The sequence below is a fragment of the Chelonia mydas genome, chromosome 11 (assembly GCF_015237465.2).
Source record: "Chelonia mydas isolate rCheMyd1 chromosome 11, rCheMyd1.pri.v2, whole genome shotgun sequence".
In the NCBI taxonomy this organism is placed as follows: Eukaryota; Metazoa; Chordata; order Testudines; family Cheloniidae; genus Chelonia; species Chelonia mydas.
This window is the reverse complement of record NC_051251.2, coordinates 32,055,970-32,079,045: the sequence shown is the minus strand read 5'-3', so window position 1 is coordinate 32,079,045 and position 23,076 is coordinate 32,055,970. Positions and strand designations below refer to the sequence as shown.

Here is a 23,076-nt window from a genome sequence, read left to right as displayed (position 1 = left end):
AAGTGATAGCGGATATGATGCGTGATTCTTTCCATGTTCCATGAGGACCAGAACATTTACCTTTTCTCCTTTTACCTGAATCCAGCCTTGGGCACAGTCAATTTTTGGCACGCACCAGACTTGGTCAGCATTTTATATTACTGGCACCCAGGAATTCAGGACAGTCAATAGAACAGAGCTGGTAATGCCACCATATAGTTAAAGTTGTCTGACACTTCCAGTTATAAGAACCTGTTTTCAATTTCATATTACTTTGCCAAACTTTAACTATTCAGGCTGAAATTTTCCATGCCAAGTTTCAGCAAAAATGGTACAGCCATTTCCAAGAAATGCAATTAGGGAAAAATACTTTGCCCATCTTAAAATATTTCTCATAACCATTCAGTTTAGAAACTCTAGCACCTCCATGCTTTGAAGTAATTACTTGAAATTTGGCAGGACGGTTGAGTTGGTTTCAGGAACATGCCTGTGGGTGTTCCCACGAAAAATTGCCCAAATTTGGCCAAGTTATCTCAAAAAATTCAATTTGCATATGCTCAGCAGAGGCTTGTTAGTGCGTGGCAGGTACATTCTGTAAAAAATTCATCAGCACTGAGCATGCTGCAGCCCAGGATTTCAGGGGTCTGAGCAGGACTTTTCTTGCAGTTGCTGCTTCCAGTTATTGTGGGCAGCTGTGGCACTGTGGATCTGAGTTGTCTCTCCTGAGCTCTCAGTGCTCCATTGCTGGTTCCCAGACAGAGTGGAGGAGGAATGTCCCCTCTGCATTTGGGTTGGTAAGAGCTGACCCTTGAAGGAATGGGGGTGGAGAGAGTATATGGAGATAAGGAACCCAGCAATGAAACTTGAACTGGCTAAGCAAGGGGTTTTGGGGACATTGGGAGACAGGATGAGAGGGAGACTACGACTGGCTAGGGAAAGAGACTGTGACATGGAGCCAGAGTCGAGAACTGAGATGAGGAGCCTGGGGAGAGAGATTAGAGCGAGAAATTGGGGTGGAGGGAAAGTGAAGTCAGGAAACCCATAGAGGAAGACTGGGATGAGGAGCTGGGGGGGGTGGGGTGGGTGGGTGGGTAGTTAGGTTGGTAGACTGGGACCAGTTAAGCGATGAGACGGACTAGACCAAAGAGCTGGGGGCAGGAGTGGGGAGGAGACAGGACTGGCACATAGGGTAGGTGAGAGGGGATGGAGAAGAAGGGAGTCAGGTCTGAGGGGAACGAGGACTGAAAGGTCTATAGCATCTAGAGCCTGTGCCTTTCAGAACCTGGAATGGAAAGCAAGATTCCTCAGTCAAAACATTCATCTGCTGCTAGCAAGTAACTGTGAAACCCATTGCAAAGTATGTATCTCATTCCTCTCTACTGCTGGTCCATGTAGATAAAGACAGCCTACTGCTGCTATCAGTTATTCAACTACGATTCATGGGAATATGATGTCACATGGTGGAATTCGTTTTTTCAGTTTACTTGTTTTTTAAACTCGGAAAATTACATCAAAAAATCTATGTCTTATGGAAAGAAATAGTTTGTGACAGTATAATCATAGACTAATGTAATGCAAATACATAAGGAGACCAAATGAAGGTTGCACAGACAAACCTAATTCTGGCATTTTCTAATTTTTGAGTGCTTGGCTTTGCAACCGTAATATTCTTCTAATGTAGTTTTTTGATTCATAAATAAAATGAAGGAAGTTTACATTGCAAATGAGTTGCTATGGACACTTACGTCTTTTGGAACTCACTCAGCTGGAGGCATAGTGATTTACTGAGCTAAGGATAATTAAGGATATGATTTGGTTACAGAGACTTTAACAGATCTCCGTGACTTCTTCAGCTTGAGCCTCGGGGTGGGGCGGGACTCGGGCTTCAGCATCAGCCCCACCATGACCATAGCCTCATTTTGTACATTTTTCCCATGACTGTTCCATGTATTTTGCTTAATTTTACTGTGGCAAAATTGTCTCCATAATGATCATCCTTCTGTCTTGTTGCATGTTTATCAGGCTCTGTAGAGTAGATTTTAGTGCCTTCTTGAATGTGACATTCCAAAGACGAATCCTGAGTGCTTGGGATCCAGTATGTCTGAGACCTTCTCCAGCTTGTCCCCCCAGTGAAGATTTGGGGAGTTGTTGAGCATACACCATTTATTCCAAATGGTAATGCTGTGTGCTGGGCTGGGAATAGCTCAACAGAAATCTATCCCAACTACCTGGTTGGAAAATGTGGCTTTTGTGAAACTAGTTTTTCAGAAATAATGTTTTAGATAGCTCAATACGTTAACTAGGAGAGGGCTTTTGAGGAGGCAACTGGGATGACCTAATCCTGCTTGACAGAAATTTAGGAAGCCTGTCTGTGTGTTCTAGATTGGGCAAAGATGGTTATAAAAAATATGATTTTGAGGTATGGAAGTAAAAAAAAAAAAAAAAAAAAAAAAAATTACGATGTTTTGCTTTGCTTTCCTTTGTGTGTTTTTTTTTTTCCTTTGTCAGTTGCAAATTCGCCTTTGGGCTTATTGCAATATTAACATGCAAAAGACTCTCTAAGACGGGGTGGGCAAATTTTTTGTCCCGAGGGCCACATCTGGGTGGGAAAATTGCATGCAGGGCCATGAATGTAGGGCTGGGGGAAGGGGTTGGGGTGCGGGAGAGAGTGCGGGGTGTGGGAGGGGGTGTGGTGTGCAGGAAGGGGCTCAGGGCAAGGGGTTGGGGCGGAGGAGGGGTGCGGAGTGTACAAGGGGGCTCAGGGCAGGATGTTGGGGTGCCGGAGGGGTGCGGCACCAGGCTCAGGGCAGGGTATTGGGGCGCAGGAGGGGTGCAGCACCAGGCTCAGGGCAGGGTGTTGGGGTGCAGGAGGGGTATGGGGTGTGGGCTGCAGCCCAGTGCTGCTTACCTGGAGCGGCCCTGGGGTGGCAGCAGGCTCAGGCAGACTGCCTGCCTGCCCTGGCCCCGCGCCTGCCCTGGCCCCGCACCGCTCCTGGAAGCAGCCAGCACCACGTCCTTGCAGCCCTGGGGGAGGGAGGGCAGAGAGCTCCGTGCTGCAGGGACATGGTGCTGGCTGCTTCGGGGAGCAGTGCGGGGCGCGCAGCACCACAAGGGTGGCAATCCCACGGGCTGGATCCAAAGCCCTGGTGGACCAGATCTGGCCCACGGGCTGTAGTTTGCCCACCCCTGCTCTAGGAATAAACAGGAATTTATTATCATATTTCCATCCTTGTGTTACATGTCATATCAACCTTATAAAGAAATGTGGGGCAATTTTGCTTCTAATTTTTCTTACTCTCTGGCATCTGCTCTCATTTCTGATTAAAATGACTCCCACAACAATGTGACTGAGTTTGAATCCTCTAGCATACATTGTCTGAGACAGTTGATTAATTGTACAGTAAAGTAGGAAGCACTGGTGTGTTAAAAGCATGTTGGCAGATCATGATAGTTTTGCATGACAGTCTACAGATAAAGTACAGTAGTTAGACTGAATGGTTTGGGTAGCAAACCTTTACTCCAGTAACAAAGATTGAAAATTATACCAGACTAAGAACTATCATTTGCTATATTCAGTACTCTCCCATTGCTGGAAACCCAGTGACGGATTCAAAACCAGCTTCAAACCAACAGGCAAAAAAAGGAAAGCTTTATGGTATTGCTTAACATATGCATCTGCGACAGGGATGGATCACTTGATGATTACCTGTTCTGTTCATTCCTTCTGGGGCACTTGGCATTGGCCACTGTCAGAAGACAATATACTGAGCTAAATGGACCTTTGGTCTGACCCAGTATGGCGATTCTTATGTTCTTATGTTAATCAGTTAAAGTTTGTAATGCACTATTGTATTGCTCTAAAAATCACCAGAATACACACACACTGTAATCCTGTGTCTGGAGGCTAGTCATTCCCTTAAGTCTCCAGCGTTGTTAGAGAACTGTTCCTTGAAAAACATCCCAATGTTTGGCAGTTATGCGTGGACCCAGACTCAAACAGATGGGCTCCACTTCTGCAGCAAGAGGCTGTGATGACTTAAAATTCCCACACACCATCTTTATATAAAAGGAGTCAGTTATATCTAGGGATCCCTGAAAAATTTTTTAATCAACCCTTCCCGAAAGTCTATGGCCCTCCCTTTTTCATAGTGGTGCATAGTAGTTGTTTATGGGGGGAGTATTTTTTTGTGGGAGGGTTAGATTTTGCAGTTGCATCCAGTGAGCTGTTCTACCTTCAATCTTAGTAGAGCAAGCAGTATATAAACCAGGCAGAGAATTTGCAATAATGTATTCATGTAAATTAGAAATCCCAATTGCAGGCACTAATTATGTGTCAAAGTTTGTAACTGTGCTTCACTAGAAAAGGACAACTATGACTAAACGAATGTACATTTTGATCATACATTTATGAAAAAAGTGTTAATTGTCTGAATTGTGCTTTATTTTTTCATATAAAATGGTGTTTGGTCTGTTGAAGGAGGCTGTATGTATACTGTCAGAATTATTTTTCCTTGTGGGTACTACTTTTCTTTGGTTTAAGTCAAATATATATTTGATGCTCTTGATTCATTCACTGAGGGCTTGGCTACACTTGCGAGTTACAGCGCAATAAAGGAGCCCCGAGCGCACTAGCTCACTACCCGTCCACACTGGCAAGGCACGTAGAGCGCTCTGACTCCGCGGCTACAGCGCTGCTGGTACTCCACCTCGGCGAGTGGAAAAACGTTTGCTGCACCCCTGGTGTGAATGAGAGTGCATTACTGTGCTCTGATCAGCCTCCGGAAACGTCCCATAATCCCCTTAAGTCAAGTGGCCACTCTTGTCATTGTTTTTGAATCGCTGCAGGAATGCGGATATGCCCTTTGAAAGCTCCGTTTCTGACAGCCAGCTGCTTATCTGCTCTCAGACAAAGCAAGCCATTAGTGTGGAATGCTGTGTGTGTGAGAGAGAGAGAGAGAGAGAGAGAGAGGCGGGGGGGAGGGAGGTCTGCTGCTATCTGAATTTACAAGACAGCATGCTGACATGCTCTCAGCCCCTGAAAAACCCACTCTCTCTCCCCCCACATACACACAACACGCTCTCTGTCACGCTCCACCACCACCACCCCCCATTTGAAAAGCACTTTGCAGTCACTTGCAAGCTGGGATAGCTGCCCATAATGCACCGCGCCCAGTGCCGCTGCAAGTGCCGCTAATGTGGCCATGCCAGTGCACTTGAAGCTGTCAGTGTGGACAGACTGCAGCGCTTTCCCTATTGCGCTCTCCGAAGGTTGGTTTAACTCAAAGCACTCTACATCTGCAAGTGTAGCCATGCCCAAAGATTTCTACATGGAGCCTGTTTTGCTCTGGTAGTGGGGCTAAGCGTGTGCAATTTTAATGTAGTACTTTATGTAGTATAACAACAATACTGCAATTCTGTGCTAGTTTGGAAATACCAAATACCCAGGAAATACCCAGATCAGTATATTAGTTTTCTTTCCTTGTAAATCAGAAGGAGAATAAACTGACTCTCAGCCAAACATGAAAATAAATACAATTGTTTCTTACTTTCCTGTATTATCTCTCATCTCTTTTATATTTAGTGGTTGGTTCCTGTTATTTAGCATTTAGTAGTATAGGTTGACTCCCATCTCAAACTGGCCCAGGATGCCACCTGCCATCACCTATTTGTTAAATGTTCAAATACAGTAACTCCTCACTTAAAGTCGTCCCAGTTAACGTTGTTACGTTGCTGATCAATTAGGGAACATGCTTGTTTAAAGTTGTGCAATGCTTATAACGTCGTTTGGCAGCCGCCTGCTTTGTCCACTGCTTGCAGGAAGAGCAGCCAGTTGGAGCTTGCTGGTGGGGGCTTGGAACCAGGGTGGACAGGCAGCCCCCCTATCAGCTCCCTGCTCCCCTAAGGTCCCTGTGCAGCAGCCGCCCAGTAGGCTATCAATTGCTGACAGTTCAGCTGTCCCTCCCCCCACTGCCGTGTGCTGCTCCTGCCCTCTGCTTGGAGCTGCTCTCCAGAGCCTCCTGCTTGCTTGAAGGGGGGGGAGGGGGAGGGAGGAGAGGAGGGCTAATGTCCCCCATGCTCCTGCACCCTGCTTACCCCATCTCCATAGAGCAGGGGAGACACACAACAGGACTCAGGACAGAGGGAGCTTCCTGGTAGCAGCTGCTGCGGTCTCAGCTTGCTGATTAATTTAACAAGGTAGTGTACTTAAGAGTGGTGTCAGCGTACTTGAAGGGAAATGTGCATGTCTCTCTCTTTCACACACAGGGGGTGTGTCTCTGTCTCTGTCTGCCATGCTGTCTCCCCTTCCTCCATTCGTGCTGCCTTGTAGAGTGTGAGGCTACATTAACAACGAGTTAATCCTTGAGGGGTCAGCCAATTGCTAGTTCATCATTTAGCAGTACGGCATTCCCTGGGAAATGTCCCACCCTCTGATTCCACCACCTCAACCAAGCTTCACAATCATCGTCGCTGTGTACAGTATTAAATTGTTTGTTTAAAACTTAGAGTGTGTGTGTGTGTGTGTGTATATGTATATATAGTCTTTTGTCTGGCAAAAAAAAAATTCCCTGGAACCTAACCCCCCCTATTTACATGAATTCTTATGGGGAAATTGGATTCGCTTAACATCGTTTTGCTTAGTCACATTTTTCAGGAACATAACTACAACATTAAGTGAGGAGTTACTGTAGGGTTCCTTTATGCTTTCTTCCATGCTGCCCCTCACGCTGGAGAGAAGCTCTCCATAAATATCAGCAAAACGTACTCAATATCCTCCATCAAAACCCTCCTTAAAACTCTCTTTTGTGAAGCCTACAAATTCTTTTTGACAATGCTTAGGCTGCTGGTGTGCTGAAACCATTGCCTATCATGCTCACCAGTATTCTCATTGTTTCCTTGTACTTCCCTGATAGACTATATCCATCTGTTGTCTCTTGTCTTATATTTAGATTGTAAGCTCTTCAGAGCAGGGACTGTCTTTTTGTTCACTTCGTATAGTACCTAGCAAATGTGACCTAGTTCACGACTGGGGCTCCTAGGCTTTCACAATAGTACAAATAATAATAATAGAAAATCTCAGGGCAAGGTGTTAATGAAATACATTGTATGAATCGCTGTATACATACTCAATATAAAACTCTATAAAAAGAGTTAACCACGGTGGTGGTTGGGGGCTAGTTTTAAGAACCCCATACAGTAACTCTACCAGCATGGTTATTAAAGGGATTAAGCTCTCTTCTTTGTCCAAGTAGAGGCCAGCAAAAGAGGTGGCACTGGCTGTGGTTCCTTTGTGTTGAAGAGCTGCTGGACAAAAGGAAAGTTAATGACTAAGTCCACCTAACTTATCACATGCGCTCCAGGGCAGATGACTTCAGCTAAGGGTTTCCCAGGCATACAGGTGCCTAATAAGATTTTTCTAAAGCACCTAACTCCCAGTCATGAAAATCAATCCCTAAATGTCTGTCTGTTTTGAAAATGAGATTTAGGCACCTAAGTCACCTTAAGTGCTTTTGAAAATTTTACCCTTTATGATGTAAGATCACATGGGAGAACTTTAAAACGGGAAACCTTGTTTGGTTCCGCAGTCCTAAGGAGAGGTCTCTTTCTCTTGTCCTAAGCTGGATAAACCTTGGGATGGGTCCCATACAGTTCTTATGCAAATAAATGATGTGGAATATAGAATTTAGTTGTATCCCAGGACAAAGACCAAAGTTATCTATAGAGATCATCTAAGGGAGACAGAATATCATCATGGACAACCTCAGAAACTGAGAGCACAGCTGTGGAAACTGAGACTGAAAAAGTTGTGACTAAGGCTGTCAAGTGATTAAAAAAATTAATCACGATTAAACATAAATTTAATTAATGTTAATAGTAGCATACCATTTATTTAAATATTTTTGGATGTTTTCTATGTTTTCAAATATATTGATTTTAATTACGACACAGAATACAAAGTGCTCACTTTATATTTATTTTTATTACAAATATTTGCACTGTAAAAAACAAAAGAAATAGCATTTTTCAATTCACCTAATACAAGTACTGTAGTGAAGTCTCTTTATCATGAAAGTTGAACTTACAAATGTAGAATTATATACCAAAAAAAACTGCATTCAAAAGTAAAACAATGTAAAACTTTACAGCCTAAAGTCCACTCAGTCCTATTTCTTGTTCAACCAGTTGGACAGACAAACAAGTTTGTTTACATTTGCAGGAGATAATTCTGCCTGCTTCTTGTTCACAGTGTCACCTGAAAGTGAGAACAGGTGTTTGCATGGCACTATTGTAGCTGGCGTCACAAGATATTTACATGACAGATGCGCTAAAGATTCATATGTCCCTTCATGCTTCAACCACCATTCCAGAGGACATGAGTCCATGCTGATGATGGGTTCTGCTTAATAACAATCCAAAGCAGTGCAGACCTATGCATGTTCATTTTCACTATCTGAGTCAGATGCCACCAGCAGAAGGCTGATTTTCTTATTTGATAGTTTCTGCAGCAGAGTGTTGCTCTTTTAAGACTTCTGAAAGCAAGCTCCACACCTCATCCCTCTCAGATTTTGAAAGGCACTTCAGATTCTTAAACCTTGGGTCAAGTGCTGTAGCTGTGTAATGACGCTGGTTCTGGTGGGACCCAACTGAGAGTGCCAATTCAGTATAAATTGCTTAAAGCAGGGCAGTTAGATTCCAAGGCTGGGGTTTCTATGCACACCAAGGCAAACCAAACCAGCCAAACAGAGAAGACTCTGATTTTACCCCACTGCCTAACCACAAGTCACACAAGCAATTCCCTTAGATACTCTAGTTTCCCAGTATCACCACCAGTGCCACTCATTATGGGGGACGAATGGTTATGAAAGCCAATACCCCAGTAAAAGAAGAGAGGTTTTCTTGATCCCAAAGGACCAAGCCCCAGACACAGGTCAATAGTCAAATCAGATCTTACCCTCAAATCACTCTGTTGCCAATCCTTTAGAATCTAAAATCTAAAGGTTTATTCATAAAAGGAAAAAGATATAGATGACAGCTAGAATTCGTTAAATGGCATCAATTACATACAGTAATGGCAAAGTTCTTGGTTCAGGCTTGTAGCAGTGATGAAATAAACTGTAGGTTCAAATCAAGTCTCTGGAGTACATCCACAGCTGGGATGGGTCATTCAGTTCTTTGTTCAGAGCTTCAGTTTGTAGCGAAGTCCCTCCAGAGCTATGAAGCAGAACTGAAGACCGGATGGAGATGAGGCAGCTGCCTTTTATAGTCTCTTCCAGGTGTAAGGATACCTCTTTGTCCTTACTGTGGAAAATTACAGCAAAATGGAGTCTGGAGTCACATTGGTAAGTCACATGTCCATGCATGACTCAGTTCTTTACAGACTCAATACATCGGTGGTCTTCCTGAAAATACCATCCTGGCCACTATGGATGTAGAAGCCCTCTACACCAACATTCCACACAAAATTGGACTACAAGCCGTCAGAAACACTATCCCCGATAATGTAACGGCAAACCTATTGGCTGAACTTTGTGACTTTGTCCTCACCCATAACTATTTCACATTTGGGGACAATGTATACCTTCAAATCAGCGGCACTGCTATGGATATCCACATGGCCCCACAGTATGCCAACATTTTTATGGCTGACTTAGAACAACGCTTCCTCAGCTCTCGTCCCCTAATGCCCCTACTCTACTTGCGCTATATTGATGACATCTTCATCATCTGGACCCATGGAAAAGAAGCACTTGAGGAATTCCACCATGATTTCAACAATTTCCATCCCACCATCAACCTCAGCCTGGACCAGTCCACACAAGAGATCCACTTCCTGGACACTATGGTGCTAATAAGCGATGGTCACATAAACACCACCCTATACCGGAAACCTACTGACTGCTATTCCTACCTACATGCCTCCAGCTTTCACCCAGACCACACCACACGGTCCATTGTCTACAGCCAAGCTCTACGATACAACCGCATTTGCTCCAACCCCTCAGACAGAGACAAACACCTACAAGATCTCTATCAAGCATTCTTACAACTACAATATCCACCTGCTGAAGTGAAGAAACAGATTGACAGAGCCAGAAGAGTTCCCAGAAGTCACCTACTACAGGACAGGCCTAACAAAGAAAATAACAGAACGCCACTAGCCGTCACCTTCAGCCCCCAACTAAAACCTCGCCAACGCATCATCAAGGATCTACAACCTATCCTGAAGGACGACCCATCACTCTCACAAATCTTGGGAGACAGGCCAGTCCTTTCCTACAGACAGCCCCCCAACCTGAAGCAAATACTCACTAGCAACTACATACCACACAACAGAACCACTAACCCAGGAACCTATCCTTGCCACAAAGCCCGTTGCCAACTGTCTCCACATATCTATTCAGGGGACACCATCACAGGGCCTAATAACATCAGCCACACTATCAGAGGCTCGTTCACCTGCACATCTACCAATGTGATATATGCCATCACGTGCAAGCAATGCCCCTCTGCCATGTACATTGGTCAAACTGGACAGTCTCTACGTAAAAGAATAAATGGACATAAATCAGATGTCAAGAATTATAACATTCGTAAACCAGTCGGAGAACACTTCAGTCTCTCTGGTCACGTGATTACAGACATGAAAGTTGTGATATTACAACAGAAAAACTTCAAAACCAGAGTCCAGTGAGAGACTGCTGAATTGGAATTCATTTGCAAATTGGATACAATTAACTTAGGCTTGAATAGAGACTGGAGTGGCTAAGTCATTATGCAAGGTAACCTATTTCCCCTTGTTTTTTCCTACCCCCCCCCCCCCCGACTGTTCCTCAGACGTTCTTGTTAAACCCTGGATTTGTGCTGGAAATGGCCCACCTTGATTATCATACACATTGTAAGGAGAGTGATCACTTTAGATAAGCTATTACCAGCAGGAGAGTGGGGTGGGGGGAGAGAAAACCTTTTGAAGTGATAAACACCCATTTTTTCATGGTCTGTGTGTATAAAACATCCTCACTGCATTTTCCACTTTATGCATCCGATGAAGTGAGCTGTAGCTCATGAAAGCTTATGCTCAAATAAATTGGTTAGTCTCTAAGGTGCCACAAGTACTCCTTTTCTTTCTTTACAGGTGGCAGCCATGGCCCACATGCTACCTTGCAGGTTCCCAGGATGACTTCTTATGTGGATTGGAGTTTTCCAAGATCCATTGTCAGTTAAGTGTTTCTTGATTGGGCACTTAATTTGCACATTCCTTTCTCAAGAAGCTGACCAATTGCTTTACTAAAGCTACTTCAGAATCAAAACACATTGATTTACAAGTACATAGCAAATATTTATAACTTCAACTACAAAAATTATGCATGCATACATACAGATAACATAATCATAACCAGCAAATCATAACCTCTCCATAGACCTCTTACACGACAACCTTTATACAATATTTGCTGCAAATATATAACACTGGTTGCAACAGTGATCTGTACAGTTACAGATTATGTCAATAATGTCACAAGCTGTTTTTAGAAATCTCATCTTGGTACCTTGTGTTTTGTCAAATCTGCTGTGAAAGTGGTCTTAAAATAAACAGCATGTGCTGAACCGTCATCTGAGACCACTGTAACATGAAATATATGGCAGAATGCAGGTAAAATAGAGCTGGAGACATAAAATTCTCCCCCAAGGAGTTCAGTCACAAATGTAATTAACGTATTTTTTTTAATGAGCGTTGTCAGCATGGAAGCATGTCTTCTGGAATGGTGGCCGAAGCGTGAAGGGGCATACGAATGTTTAGCATATCTGGCATGTAAATACCTTGCAATGCTGGCTATAAAAGTCCCATGCGAATGCCTGTTCTCACTTTCTGGTGACATTTTAAATAAAAAGTGGGCAGCACTATCTCCCGTAAATGTAAACAAACTTGTTTGCCTTAGCGATTGGCTGCATGAGAAGTAGGACTGAGTGGACTTGTAGGCTCTAAAGTTTTGCCTTGTTTTGTTTTTGAGTGCAGTTATGTAACAAAAAAAACCCGACATTTGTAAGTTGCAATTTCACGGTAAAGAGATTGCACTACACTACTTGTGGGAGGTGAACTAAAAAATACTGCTATTTTTACAATGCAAATATCTGTAATCAAAAATAATATAAAGTGAGCAGTGTACACTTTGTATTCGGTGTTGTAATTGAAATCAATATATTTGAAAATGTAGAAAAACATCCAAAATTTTATAACAAATTTTAATTGGTATTCTGTTGTTCAACAGTGCGATTAATTGGGATTATTTTTTTATCACAATTAATTTTTTTAAGTTAATTGTGTGAGTTAACTGTTTTTAATTTACTGTCACAACTAGGGCTGTCACACATATCTTAGACCAGGATGAGCAAGACTGGTCATACTGCTTCACCTAACAGATGCCACAGTGGCAAATCACACATGACAGGAGTCAAAGTGGCCACTCTCTGTTTCCTGAGAGGAAATGATTAAAGGAGAAAAAGGCTTTATAAAGGCCTAGATGGGAATAAAAGGGATTTTGGAAATGACAGTATGTGAAATCCTGAGAAGAAAATGCTATATTTATGCAACAATACTTAAATCTAGAGTATTTTGTTAATTTGTCTTGTTCTGATTTGGGGGATATCCCATTTTGGTGCCTTTGCAGATGTCTGTGAACTTGCCTTTCTGTCAGAAAAGATGAAACAACCTGAAAATGAGGCTATTATAGCAAATCTGTTGATATGCATGTGTGAAACTCCTAGACAGAGTTGAGGGTCTCATTTAAAGGACTCCTACAATAATCATGCAGATGGTCATTAAGGGAACCATAGGGGATAAGCACTCCTTTATACTGACCGGGACTAGCAAAGGAGCCAGCTCCTGTCAAACTGTCAGAGGTTCCTTCCTGTTGCAAAGCAGCTGCATAAAGTGGGGTGGGATTAACCCTACCCAGGCTCACCTAATTCATGAAAGGGTATGTCTACACTGCACCTGGGAGCAAGCCTCCCAGCCCAAGTAGACAGACTTGCATTAGCCTCAGCTCAGGGTAGTTTGCTAAAAATAGCACTGTGGCTCTTGCAGCTGCAGTAAATATACAAGATACCTCAGATCCAGAGGGTTGGCTGGATTTGAGAGCCTGAGTTGCTTTCTGAGCCACAATGTCCACACTGCTGTTTTCAGCGCACTAACTCAAACCCTAACCCTAACCTGCAGTGTAGACATAGCCCTAATGCAGTCCAGTGCATGACTTCAGACATGGGCTTGTCTACACTAGAATCATGTTAAACACGTGTTAACTCATGCTATGTTAAACATGACGTGGCACTTTGGACTGCACATCAGCTGTTAGCTGGTCACGGTTAACCCGATGCTCTGTCTAGATTAGGAAAATAAGTGATGTTTTAAAATACACTGGGAAACAAGTTTTGTTCAATGTATTTTTGAACATCACTTGGTATATAGTGTAGATAGCCTTTTATGCCTTAAAAAACAAGTTAGTTGGTCTCTGTCAACCATGAGGAAAAAGTTAGAAACGATGTATTTACAGAGCTCCTGAAATACTGGAAAGGTCTTCCAGTTTGCACCAGAAGCAATCTCTCTGCCTGGTAATGTGTTTGTGTTTCAGAGGTTAATGTGCCAATAGGAAATATGTTCCAAGGATTCTAATCTACCATCCCTTTTCAGAGTCTCTAGGTTTACGCAGTAAAGTCTTCCGGAAGATTGAGGAACTGAGGATCAAGGTGGATTCTGTTTCTCTTGGTATTCCTGATGAATTCTTATGTCCTATAACTAGGGAGCTTATGAAGGAGCCTGTCATTGCAGCAGGTATGTCTATGAGCTACTTCAAGTTTATTAAAGCAAATTGTTCAGGTGTAAAGATGAATACTGGGGAACTATTAATCAATATATAAAAGAATGATAAGTACATGCATTCTGAATTCCTAGTATCCTTAAGTGTATTCAAATTCCATCAAGGTAAAAAATAAATTTGTTTCTGCTCTTCTGAATATTTGGCTTGTGAAATCATGCTTCTGGTATTAAGATACATAAAATTTTGTAAAGGGCCTCTTATTTTGTGCCTATGCAAATTGTTTAATTACAAGACTAATTACGCAGTTGTTTTGCACAAGTGCAGGAAATGTGCACATACAAAAGCAAACCCCTTTAAAAACCTGGCACTGTATGTCTGTCAGTAAAATAGAGATGATATATGAAATGTATTATGTCACCTAAAAAGCTTGGATGGAACTAGAACCACAAATCCCACTGCAATTCAAATAGATCCTGGATTTATCAGATGTGCTGCATCTGTTAGTAAACGTTTATGGGATTAGGCCCTAAGTACCCAGATGGGGAAGAGCTCATACATCTGTTGCCTTTGCAACTGTAACTCAGCCATACTGATAGTCTTTTATTTCCAAAATCACATGCTGTTTTTTCCACAGGACTTCTGTCTCATACAGTGCACAGGATAGACCTGCTGTGGGGATGAGTCAGGGTTGTGTACAGAAATTAATTCTTGTCTGTAGCACAACTTCTTCATTTGTTGCAGAGTTGGAAGGTATGTAGTGAATAAGATGGGACTACAGGAAGACAAAGGATAGTATCATGGTTAAAACAGTTGAGTCCTGCCCTGGGTAATTGGTTCTATCCCTAGCTTTGCCACAGAGTTCCTGTGTGATGCTAGGCAAATCACTTAAACCAAACTTTTCACTGATTGTGTGCGCCTCATTTCATGTGTGCCTGACTTGAGACCCTGGTTCTGATTTGCAGAAGCATTGAGCACTTATAGCTGCAACTGAAGTCAACAGAAACTATGCTTTGACTGTATAAAGTGCCTGTATAATGTTCTGAAAAATCAGGTCCTAGGTGTGTCAAATTAGGCACCCAAAATTAGTGGATTCTTTTGACCTTAATCTCTCTCTGCCTCAATCCTCAGCTATAAAATGGATAACATCCCTTCATCTTAAAGGGTGTTGTGAAAATAAATTAATTATTTGTGAGGCACTCAGATATTGCAGTGATGAGTGCAAGAAAAAAGTCCATGAGGAAATTAATTTTGTCTCCACAACAGGACTTGATTAGTGGGCAGTAAATAAGACCTAGGGTTACACATGGAACAATGAAGATTAAAAAAAAAAACTGGATAGCTGCTCATTAAATGAGCACTCTCCATCCTATGCACTAAATGAGGCAGAGATCCTGTGGAAAAATAATATGTGATCATGGAATTAAAAGCTGTATCAGAATGCATATGCACGGGGGCCGAGTTAAGGTTACAGGTGCAATCTCAATTCTGGCATTTCCGAACTTTTGAGTGCTTGGTTCTGCAATCTTAGTTTTCTTTTAACATAGTTTTTATGTGTAAATTATATATATAAAACCCAATCCAACTTTTGTGCACCTCATGCATCATAAGAGTGATGGGTATGCAGGTGACTTTAAGGGGGGACTCGATCACTGTCTATAAGTACCTACACGGGGGAACAAATATTTGAAGAGCTCTTTAGTATAGCCGACAAAGGTACAATACAACCCAGTGGCTGGAAGTTGAGGCTAGACAAAATCAGACTGAAAATAAGACCATTTTTTTAACAATTAGGTTAACTAGACATTGGAACAGTTTACCAAGAGTCATGGTGGATTCTCCATCACTGGCAATTTTTAAATCAAGATTGGATGTTTTCTCTAAAAGATATTCTATAGGAATTGTTTTGGAGAAGTTCTATGGCCTGCATTAAATAGGAGGTCAGACTACATGAGCATAGTGGTCACTTCTGGCCTTGGACTGTGTGAATCTGTGAAAGTCTCCTGTGCTCTCACTGATTCTGGGGTGCTGGTCCAGTGCCCAGCATAGTGTAGAACTTCTTGAAGGCTGATTTATATTATGTAAGCTGCTGGTAAGACAGCTGCAGATGGTTGAAGTGTAGGGATGCCTTGCTACTCCCAAGGCACTGAGGAACAAGGTGAGAGTGGCACTCCTATAGGGTGCCACATCACCACAGTATTTCCCTACATAGAGGGAGTTGGGGTGAATGTAAACTTGATTTGCCTCACCAGAGCATTGCAAACAACTGTGGTGGATTTGAGGATGTGGCGCTTTTTTTTTTTTTTTTTTTTGGTAGCTCTTGTGGATACCATGAGATTTTTTACACTCTTTGGAAGTAGTCACTGTTTGTTTGATCTATGTTCATGTTATTGTGTCTCTTGACATTTTTATATAGAAAAAAACCAAAACCAATGATTTTCAATGAAAGTTGACAGAAAAATATATTGTGCAGATCAAGCAGTGGAACACCAAACTAGGAAATGCTAAACAGAAATAATACTTTAGTTCATTTCAAGAAACACTAGATGGACTTTTTTTATTTTAATGGGTTTGCCATATATTACTTCTGTTGCATGATAAAACATTTTGCTTTTACTGACTTTAAGAATTTAAAAGTCCCTGCTCCTTTTCGTGCTGTAGTACAATGAGGAACATGTTAGAATTATCATGATTTTTATTTTGGTAATGCCCAAGACTAGATGCTTTATGGAAAAGACAGTGTTTGCCTCAGAGAGCTTAGAAACTAATAATAACTATGCATTTTGTTTTGAAGAGACAGTATCTCTTATCTCATAAATTTGTTTTGAAGAGACAGTATCAAAATAATTATATACCTGTGGGTAAAATGTTCTAAAGTGTTTAAGTTACTTAGGAGTCTAATGTCCATTTTCAAAAGTGACTTAGGCACTTTGGGCCAGATTTTGAAAGGTATTTAGGTACCTGACTCCACTGATTTCTAGGAAGCTCTGAAAATCCCCATCTGCATCCTTAGGCACCTAAATCCCTTGAAAAATCTGTTAGCATTTAAGTGATTTAGGAGCCTACTGAAAATTTTACCCCACACTTTTTTTATATTGTTAAAAATGGGGGAGAACTTTCAAAAATGTGTATAATTTATGCTAGTTGTTACTCTGTGCATTTCACTGAGATTGAAAATGAAACAAGCCTGATCTGTTTGTAGTCAGTTTTCAGGTTCTAGTTTTTATGATGTCTTTTAGTTCTGTTCTGTTTGTATTTCCTGTGCTGGAGGGGAACGTTTAAATTAAGAAAAGTGTGTTAATAAATAAAAATAATAATAATATTTGTTAAGATAAATTAAGATTTGGACTAAACTAAATTGACAATGTTAATTTAAGAGATTTAAAATATTATTAAATCTGATGTTTGTATTTCACAAAATCTATCTTGGTACGGTAAAATGGTGGGTTTTTAAAATAATATCATCGCTTTTATGCAGTCTGGTAAAGCACGGCTCTTACTTCCTATTCTGCTTTAGTTTAGTCAGAAGTTCACTTGTAACTGATGCACTGAAATAATTATATTTTGTGGGATGCATCAATTCTGTTACAGTTGATGTGTGATTAATATTTCAGAACTCCTTTATAGTTTCTCTCTCTGATCTCAGAATCAATAACCTAGAGTATGCTAAATATAAATATTTTGCTGCATTTCTAACTTTCTTAGAGGTAGATTGTAAACAAAATTAGTTGCAAATGCTTATTGAGGCTCAGCATAATGCCTTATATTTTCTCTAAAATGTTTTATTGTCAGTGTTTACTTTTGGGGAAAATGTGTTTGACTTAAATATAGCTAACCAACTGCATTTGCAGTAAACTGTCAATGCATACATGCATTTTTAAAAGGAGCTGAGTGAGCAGTGTTGTTAAAATGCAGATTGTCAATTGCAGTTTACTGGCTAGTCATGTCATTGTTTCAGTGCTTCTTATTTATACGTGAAAGGCTGTGGGCACAGGGGACTTTGCCTAGCAGCTCTGATGATTCCTTTGACAGCTTTGTGATGAACTTTGCAAAACAATTTTAAAGCCTGTATTGAAATGTAATTAGTGATAGAATAGATCTGCTGATAATCCCTCCTTTCTTCACTTATCAAATGCTCAGTGGGACGTATTTGTTCACCAATAGAAAATATTGTTAATTCTTCCACAGAATCACTTTGTTTTATTATAATATTTTTAATTCCATGGAAAGATGATTGCTTTAAAAAAATTCTTGAGAGAAATACTAAGAATAAAATGAATGCTATCATAACTTGGTTTCATGTAACATTTTATGTCAGAGTTTCTCACACTGACATTTCATGTATGTATTAATTCTACACAGCATTTTAGACTAGGTGAAAAGTTTAAAAACAATAGTACTAATTTTGCTAGCAAGCAAAATGATCAATGATTTAACTGTAGCTCAATCACAGAGAGTGAATTCAGACCAGTAATAGTCAGTGATAACAATGCTTAGCAGTTGCTTTGCTACCAATGAGAAGATTATGATTATCTCTGCTTCTGTAGTTCCTATTATGTGGGAGAAGGAGGGAAAGTCAAGATTAAAATTTAAAAACTGCAATTGAGAGAAGCTTTCTATCTTGGATGGCTAACTACATTTTGTTGCATCCCTGCTGGGAACAATTTCTAGTCTGTCTGTAACTATTTACATGTTGGGAATTTAGCTATCCAGGACGAATATGCTATTTCTATAGGGGATGCCTTGTGTATAGTAAAACCTGATAAAATCACTAATCGAGGGACAGATAAGATGTGACAGGTTTGATGGGGGTAGCCGTGTTAGTCTGTATCAGCAAAAACAGTGAGGAGTCCTTGTGGCACCTTAGAGACTAACAAATTTATTTGGGCATAAGCTTTCGTGGGCTATAACCCACGAAGACAACCTTTCATAAAGGAGGAGGCTGAGAACATTTATTTGAAAGGTTGAAGGGAATCCAGTAAAAGCATTTTACAAACACGTTTTTGTAAAATACTTGGAATACAGATACTCAATAAAAGCAATTTTTTGATGCATAAATGGTCACTGGTAGCTAAATATTGATCTGTCTGGGGATAATCCCTAGACAGAGGTGACATAAAAGTATAGGGTGAAATCCTGGCCCCATTGAAGTGAGTGGGTGTTTTGCCATTGACTTCAATGGGCCAGAATTTCACACACAATGTTTATTATATTTAATTTCTATCTTGTGTTTTAGAATAAAGACTTAAATCAATACACAGAGAACAGTCTCCCCTCCACAGATGGTGTATTGTACTTGATGGGTGTAATCTGTGAATTTATGAATAACGCAATTGCAGTCCCTTCTATGACTACTTAGACCAGCGAAGGATTTAGGAAGAATGTGTGTGCTTATATTAGACTGTATTTAGTTAGACCTTGTCTACAATAGTAGGGTTCTGTTGATAAAATTATGCTAGATATACTAGAAAAACTGTCTCGTATAGATGCAATAATATCAGAATAAAAATGATTTTTACTGGTTCCCTCCAAATAGCATAAGCTATACCAGCATAAGCATTTATACTGATATAACTTTGTATATGCTAGGGCTCTTACCAGCATAGCCATGTCAGTAAAAATTCACACCGCAATCAGTCTAACTATGTCGATAAAACTTTTACATGTAGACCAGGCCTTAGTTCAAGATGTCAGTGTCCTGTAGCCTCAAGAAAGAATTCTCTTTATATTCATCACAACTAATCCAGGTCTATGCTAGAAATTTTTCTATTTTGGTAAATCAGTCAGGGGTGTGATGTAGTGTGATTTGTGACGGACAAAGCTGTGCCAACAAAAGCCTCTACTGTAGACTGTGCTTTTGCCAGTATAACTTATTTCATACGTGGGGGTGGGGGAATGGGGACACAGGTGACTCGAATAAGCAAAAGCACAGTTTTGTTAGTATAAGCTGCATCCACACTAGGAGTACTTTGCCCTGATAGTACGCCCGTAAAGCAATACCAGAAAGGCCTTCCAGATGCAGACCAGGCCCAAATCCTGTCTGTTTTTATGTATCACATGGGATACTGCCTTAGGCACTGAAGTCTAAAGTGTTTCATCTGATCTCAGCAGCCCTTGAATTATTTTGAGGCAGCCTTTGATCACATTGGGGCTACCATGAGATTCTCTCTTAAGACAGGGGTTCATTTAATACACATGGGCTTTAATACTGGCATCAGTGAAGTGGCTTTGCTGTAACAGTGGCATTTTGTTAAATTTGCAAGAATTTTTTTTATAACTGCACTCGAGCTTCTGATAGGCTTAAATTAATTATAGAAAACAATATTAAAATACTTAGTGTCTAACTACAGTTGACATCATTTAAAAAGTAATCTGCAGTTATATTTGGTCTTGATCTACCAATACAGTAGGACATGACAGAATTTCTGGTGGTGTACTTTGTTCACTGTAGTTAAAAATCTAAATTGGAATACTTATTTATTTTCATGAAAAAACTGCACTTTTGCTGCAGAAATAAAGGTTCAGATGATAATATAGAACCATACATCCATTCTGTACAGAACATGGAGTGTCGTGAATAAAAAGAAGATCTTTTGATTTCTATCGGGTCCCATATTATCTGGCAAGTCCCATCCCATGTGCTCTGGCAAGTCACTTAACCTCTGTGTCTCAGTTTTCCCATCTGGAAATAATCCTTCCCTGAATTCCAGGGGGTATTGTTGAAGCTTAATCTTTAGTATCTAACGTACATTAAGAGCCTTGGATGGACATTCCTATGTTACTGCAATTTTAACATTTTAATTGTATTTTTCTCTTTATAGATGGCTATTCCTATGAAAAAGAGGCAATGGAGAACTGGATCAGCACAAAGAGACGGTCTAGTCCCATGACAAATCTCCCTCTCCAATCTCTTATACTTACACCAAATAGGACTCTGAAAATGGCCATCAATCGTTGGCTAGACACTCAGCAGAAATATAATGAAACAACTTAGTCTTGAATACACCAATTGTTCTGTCAAATTAATTGCAATGAAATTGTAGGTAGTGGCAGGAAATAACTATCAGAAATCTTAAAACACTAGAAAGGAAAAAGGTAAGCTTTTGTCCATGATGTCTTTAGTCTGTAACTCACAGAGAGTCCCTTAAATGCAGAACTTTAAACCAAAAAAAAAAAATTATTTTGGTGCCTAATAAACTATTAAAATTTCTTTTTAATATTTGAGCTTTAATTACAATATTTTTGTATAAGAAAGTTCAAATGCGAATTGAAAATATGTAGGCTTGGCAGAATTTGATTTTTATTCTTTTATAATTTCATTGGATAATTGTGCTTATTTTTAAGGGTTTTTTTTTTCAATTTTTATCAGTTTAAATTTTCACAGTTGCAGGGAATTATTTAATGACACTTGGTGTTGAGATTCAAAAAGTTAAAGCTTTATAACTCTTAAAAAACAAATTGTCAACATCCCATGTCAAAGTATTCAAAGTGAATATCCTTAAATCAAAATCTAATACATTCTCAAGCACCATTTTTCTTAGTTTGCCTATCTGTAAATTTCGATTATCAATGGAAATATTTTCATTTTTGTGTGTACGATGAAATTGATGTTTGCAGACATTTATTGATTTTTAAAAAAATCTCATCCTTCCAAGCCTAAATATATGCATGCTTGAAAAAATAAAGTTGTCTGTTAGAAGTAGCAATACTGTAATGTCTATTTTTGAGTGTGTCTCAAAATATCTGGTATATTTAACTACTGCAAACAAAATAAGAGTGTTAAGGTTGCAAAGTCAACCACCCAAAAGTTAGGAATTGCCAATATTAAGGCTGCCTGTGAAACCTTTATTCAGCCCCTTTGTGCATATGTGCATGATATAGTCTTAAATTACATGATTACATACTATTTTTGACTCATTCAGTGAGTGCATCCCCATTTGTTTCTACCCATCAGAGGAGTGAGGTCCTGGAACAGCCTTCCAATACGAGTTGTGAGGGCAGACAACTTAATTAGTTTTTAAAAAGAGCTGGGCAATTTATGAGTAGGATTGTGTGATGTGGTTGCTTGTAATAGGGCAAGGCGAGCAGCTCAACAGCCATGTGTTTCATTTCTAGTTTGTCTTGTGTTCCTAAAGTTCATGCTTCAGGGTTTCAGCTGGTCACCTGCTGGGGTCAGGAAGGGATTCCTTCCCTGTCCCCATCCCCCTATGCATTCTCAGGTGTTTTTGTCTTCTTCCCCTGGAGCATTAGGGATGACATGGCTGGAGATGGGATATGGGGCAGGACGGGCCAGGGCTCTGAGGTTACACCAACATTCTCTTAGGTGCTTGGCTGTTTGGTTCTTGCCCACATGCTCAGTGGGTATTTGATCATCCTATGTGGGGCCAGGGAGGAATTTTTCCCCAGGTCACATTGACAGGATCGTGGCGGGGTTTTGCCTTCATCTGCAGTTTGTGGGTGGGGATCACTTGCCAGGATTATGTGGGTATATCTCACTTAATCATTTCCCTGCCATTGTAGGGACCTCAAGCACTGGTGCACCTTGGTCCTTCTTATTTGCTGCCTGTGGCACATGATAGTCTATTCTCCTGTGGGTCTCCTTTACTTCGGTTTCATTTCCATTGCTGGGTTTAGTGTATGGGGACTGAGGGGTATTGGGGGCCACTGATAAACAGGTCAAACTAGATGATCTTGTGATCCTTCCTGGCCTTAAACTTTACGTTTGGTGTATGCTCCTGCAGGACTTGGGGTGGTGCCTGCCTTCTCCCCACCTTAGGGCTGTGCTTTGAGATACTGAGATCCTAGAGAACTATTGTCCTTCTGTGACCATTTCCAGGATCATGAAAAAAATCTTCTCCTTCAAAAACCCTTCAAAGATTTGAAAACCCAGTTCTACTTTTAAAAGGCATGTTTTTATTACATGTATAAAGGATCATCCTCCGAGCAGCCTTTGGTCCAGCAGAGTAGAGGAAAGAATGACAAGAAGAGAGGCAAGGGAGCTGTGCTCCTGTGTGTTTCCTTCTTGCACTGCTCTGAACCCTCCCATACACACCTACGCTTCCCTGCCCCACTGCTCCCAGGGCCGTCCTTACCCATACGCAAAGTACGCAGCTGCATAGAGCACCAGGAAATTTGGGGCACCAAATTTCCTGGTGCCCTGTGCAGCTGTGTGCTGCTCCAGCCCCTGCCCCACCTCTTCCCCATGCCCCCCCCCCACTCTGCCCCAGCTCCACCTCTTCCCTCCCCTGCTCTGCCCCAGCCCTGCCCCACCCCCACTCCCCTGAGGACT

The 23,076-nt window shown here is 40.9% G+C and overlaps 1 protein-coding gene across 8 annotated transcripts in view; it reads left to right on the top strand.

Annotated features, from left to right (window-relative positions):
• The window catches only part of WDSUB1 (WD repeat, sterile alpha motif and U-box domain containing 1), a 69,005-nt gene extending 47,516 nt beyond the window's left edge, over positions 1–21,489 (top strand). For 5 of the 8 annotated variants that reach the window (XM_037912058.2, XM_037912059.2, XM_043525162.1 and 2 more), the window contains 2 exons: positions 13,664–13,804; positions 20,609–21,489. In XM_037912058.2, coding sequence (XP_037767986.1) covers positions 13,664–13,804; positions 20,609–20,781 — 314 coding nt within the window. In that variant the 3' untranslated portion in view covers positions 20,782–21,489. Of the gene's footprint in view, positions 1–11,110; positions 11,724–13,663; positions 13,805–20,608 lie in introns of those variants that run through there. The other 3 variants (XM_037912060.2, XR_005227276.2, XR_005227275.2) reach the window with 3 other exon arrangements.
• Positions 21,490–23,076: the final 1,587 nt, after the last annotated feature.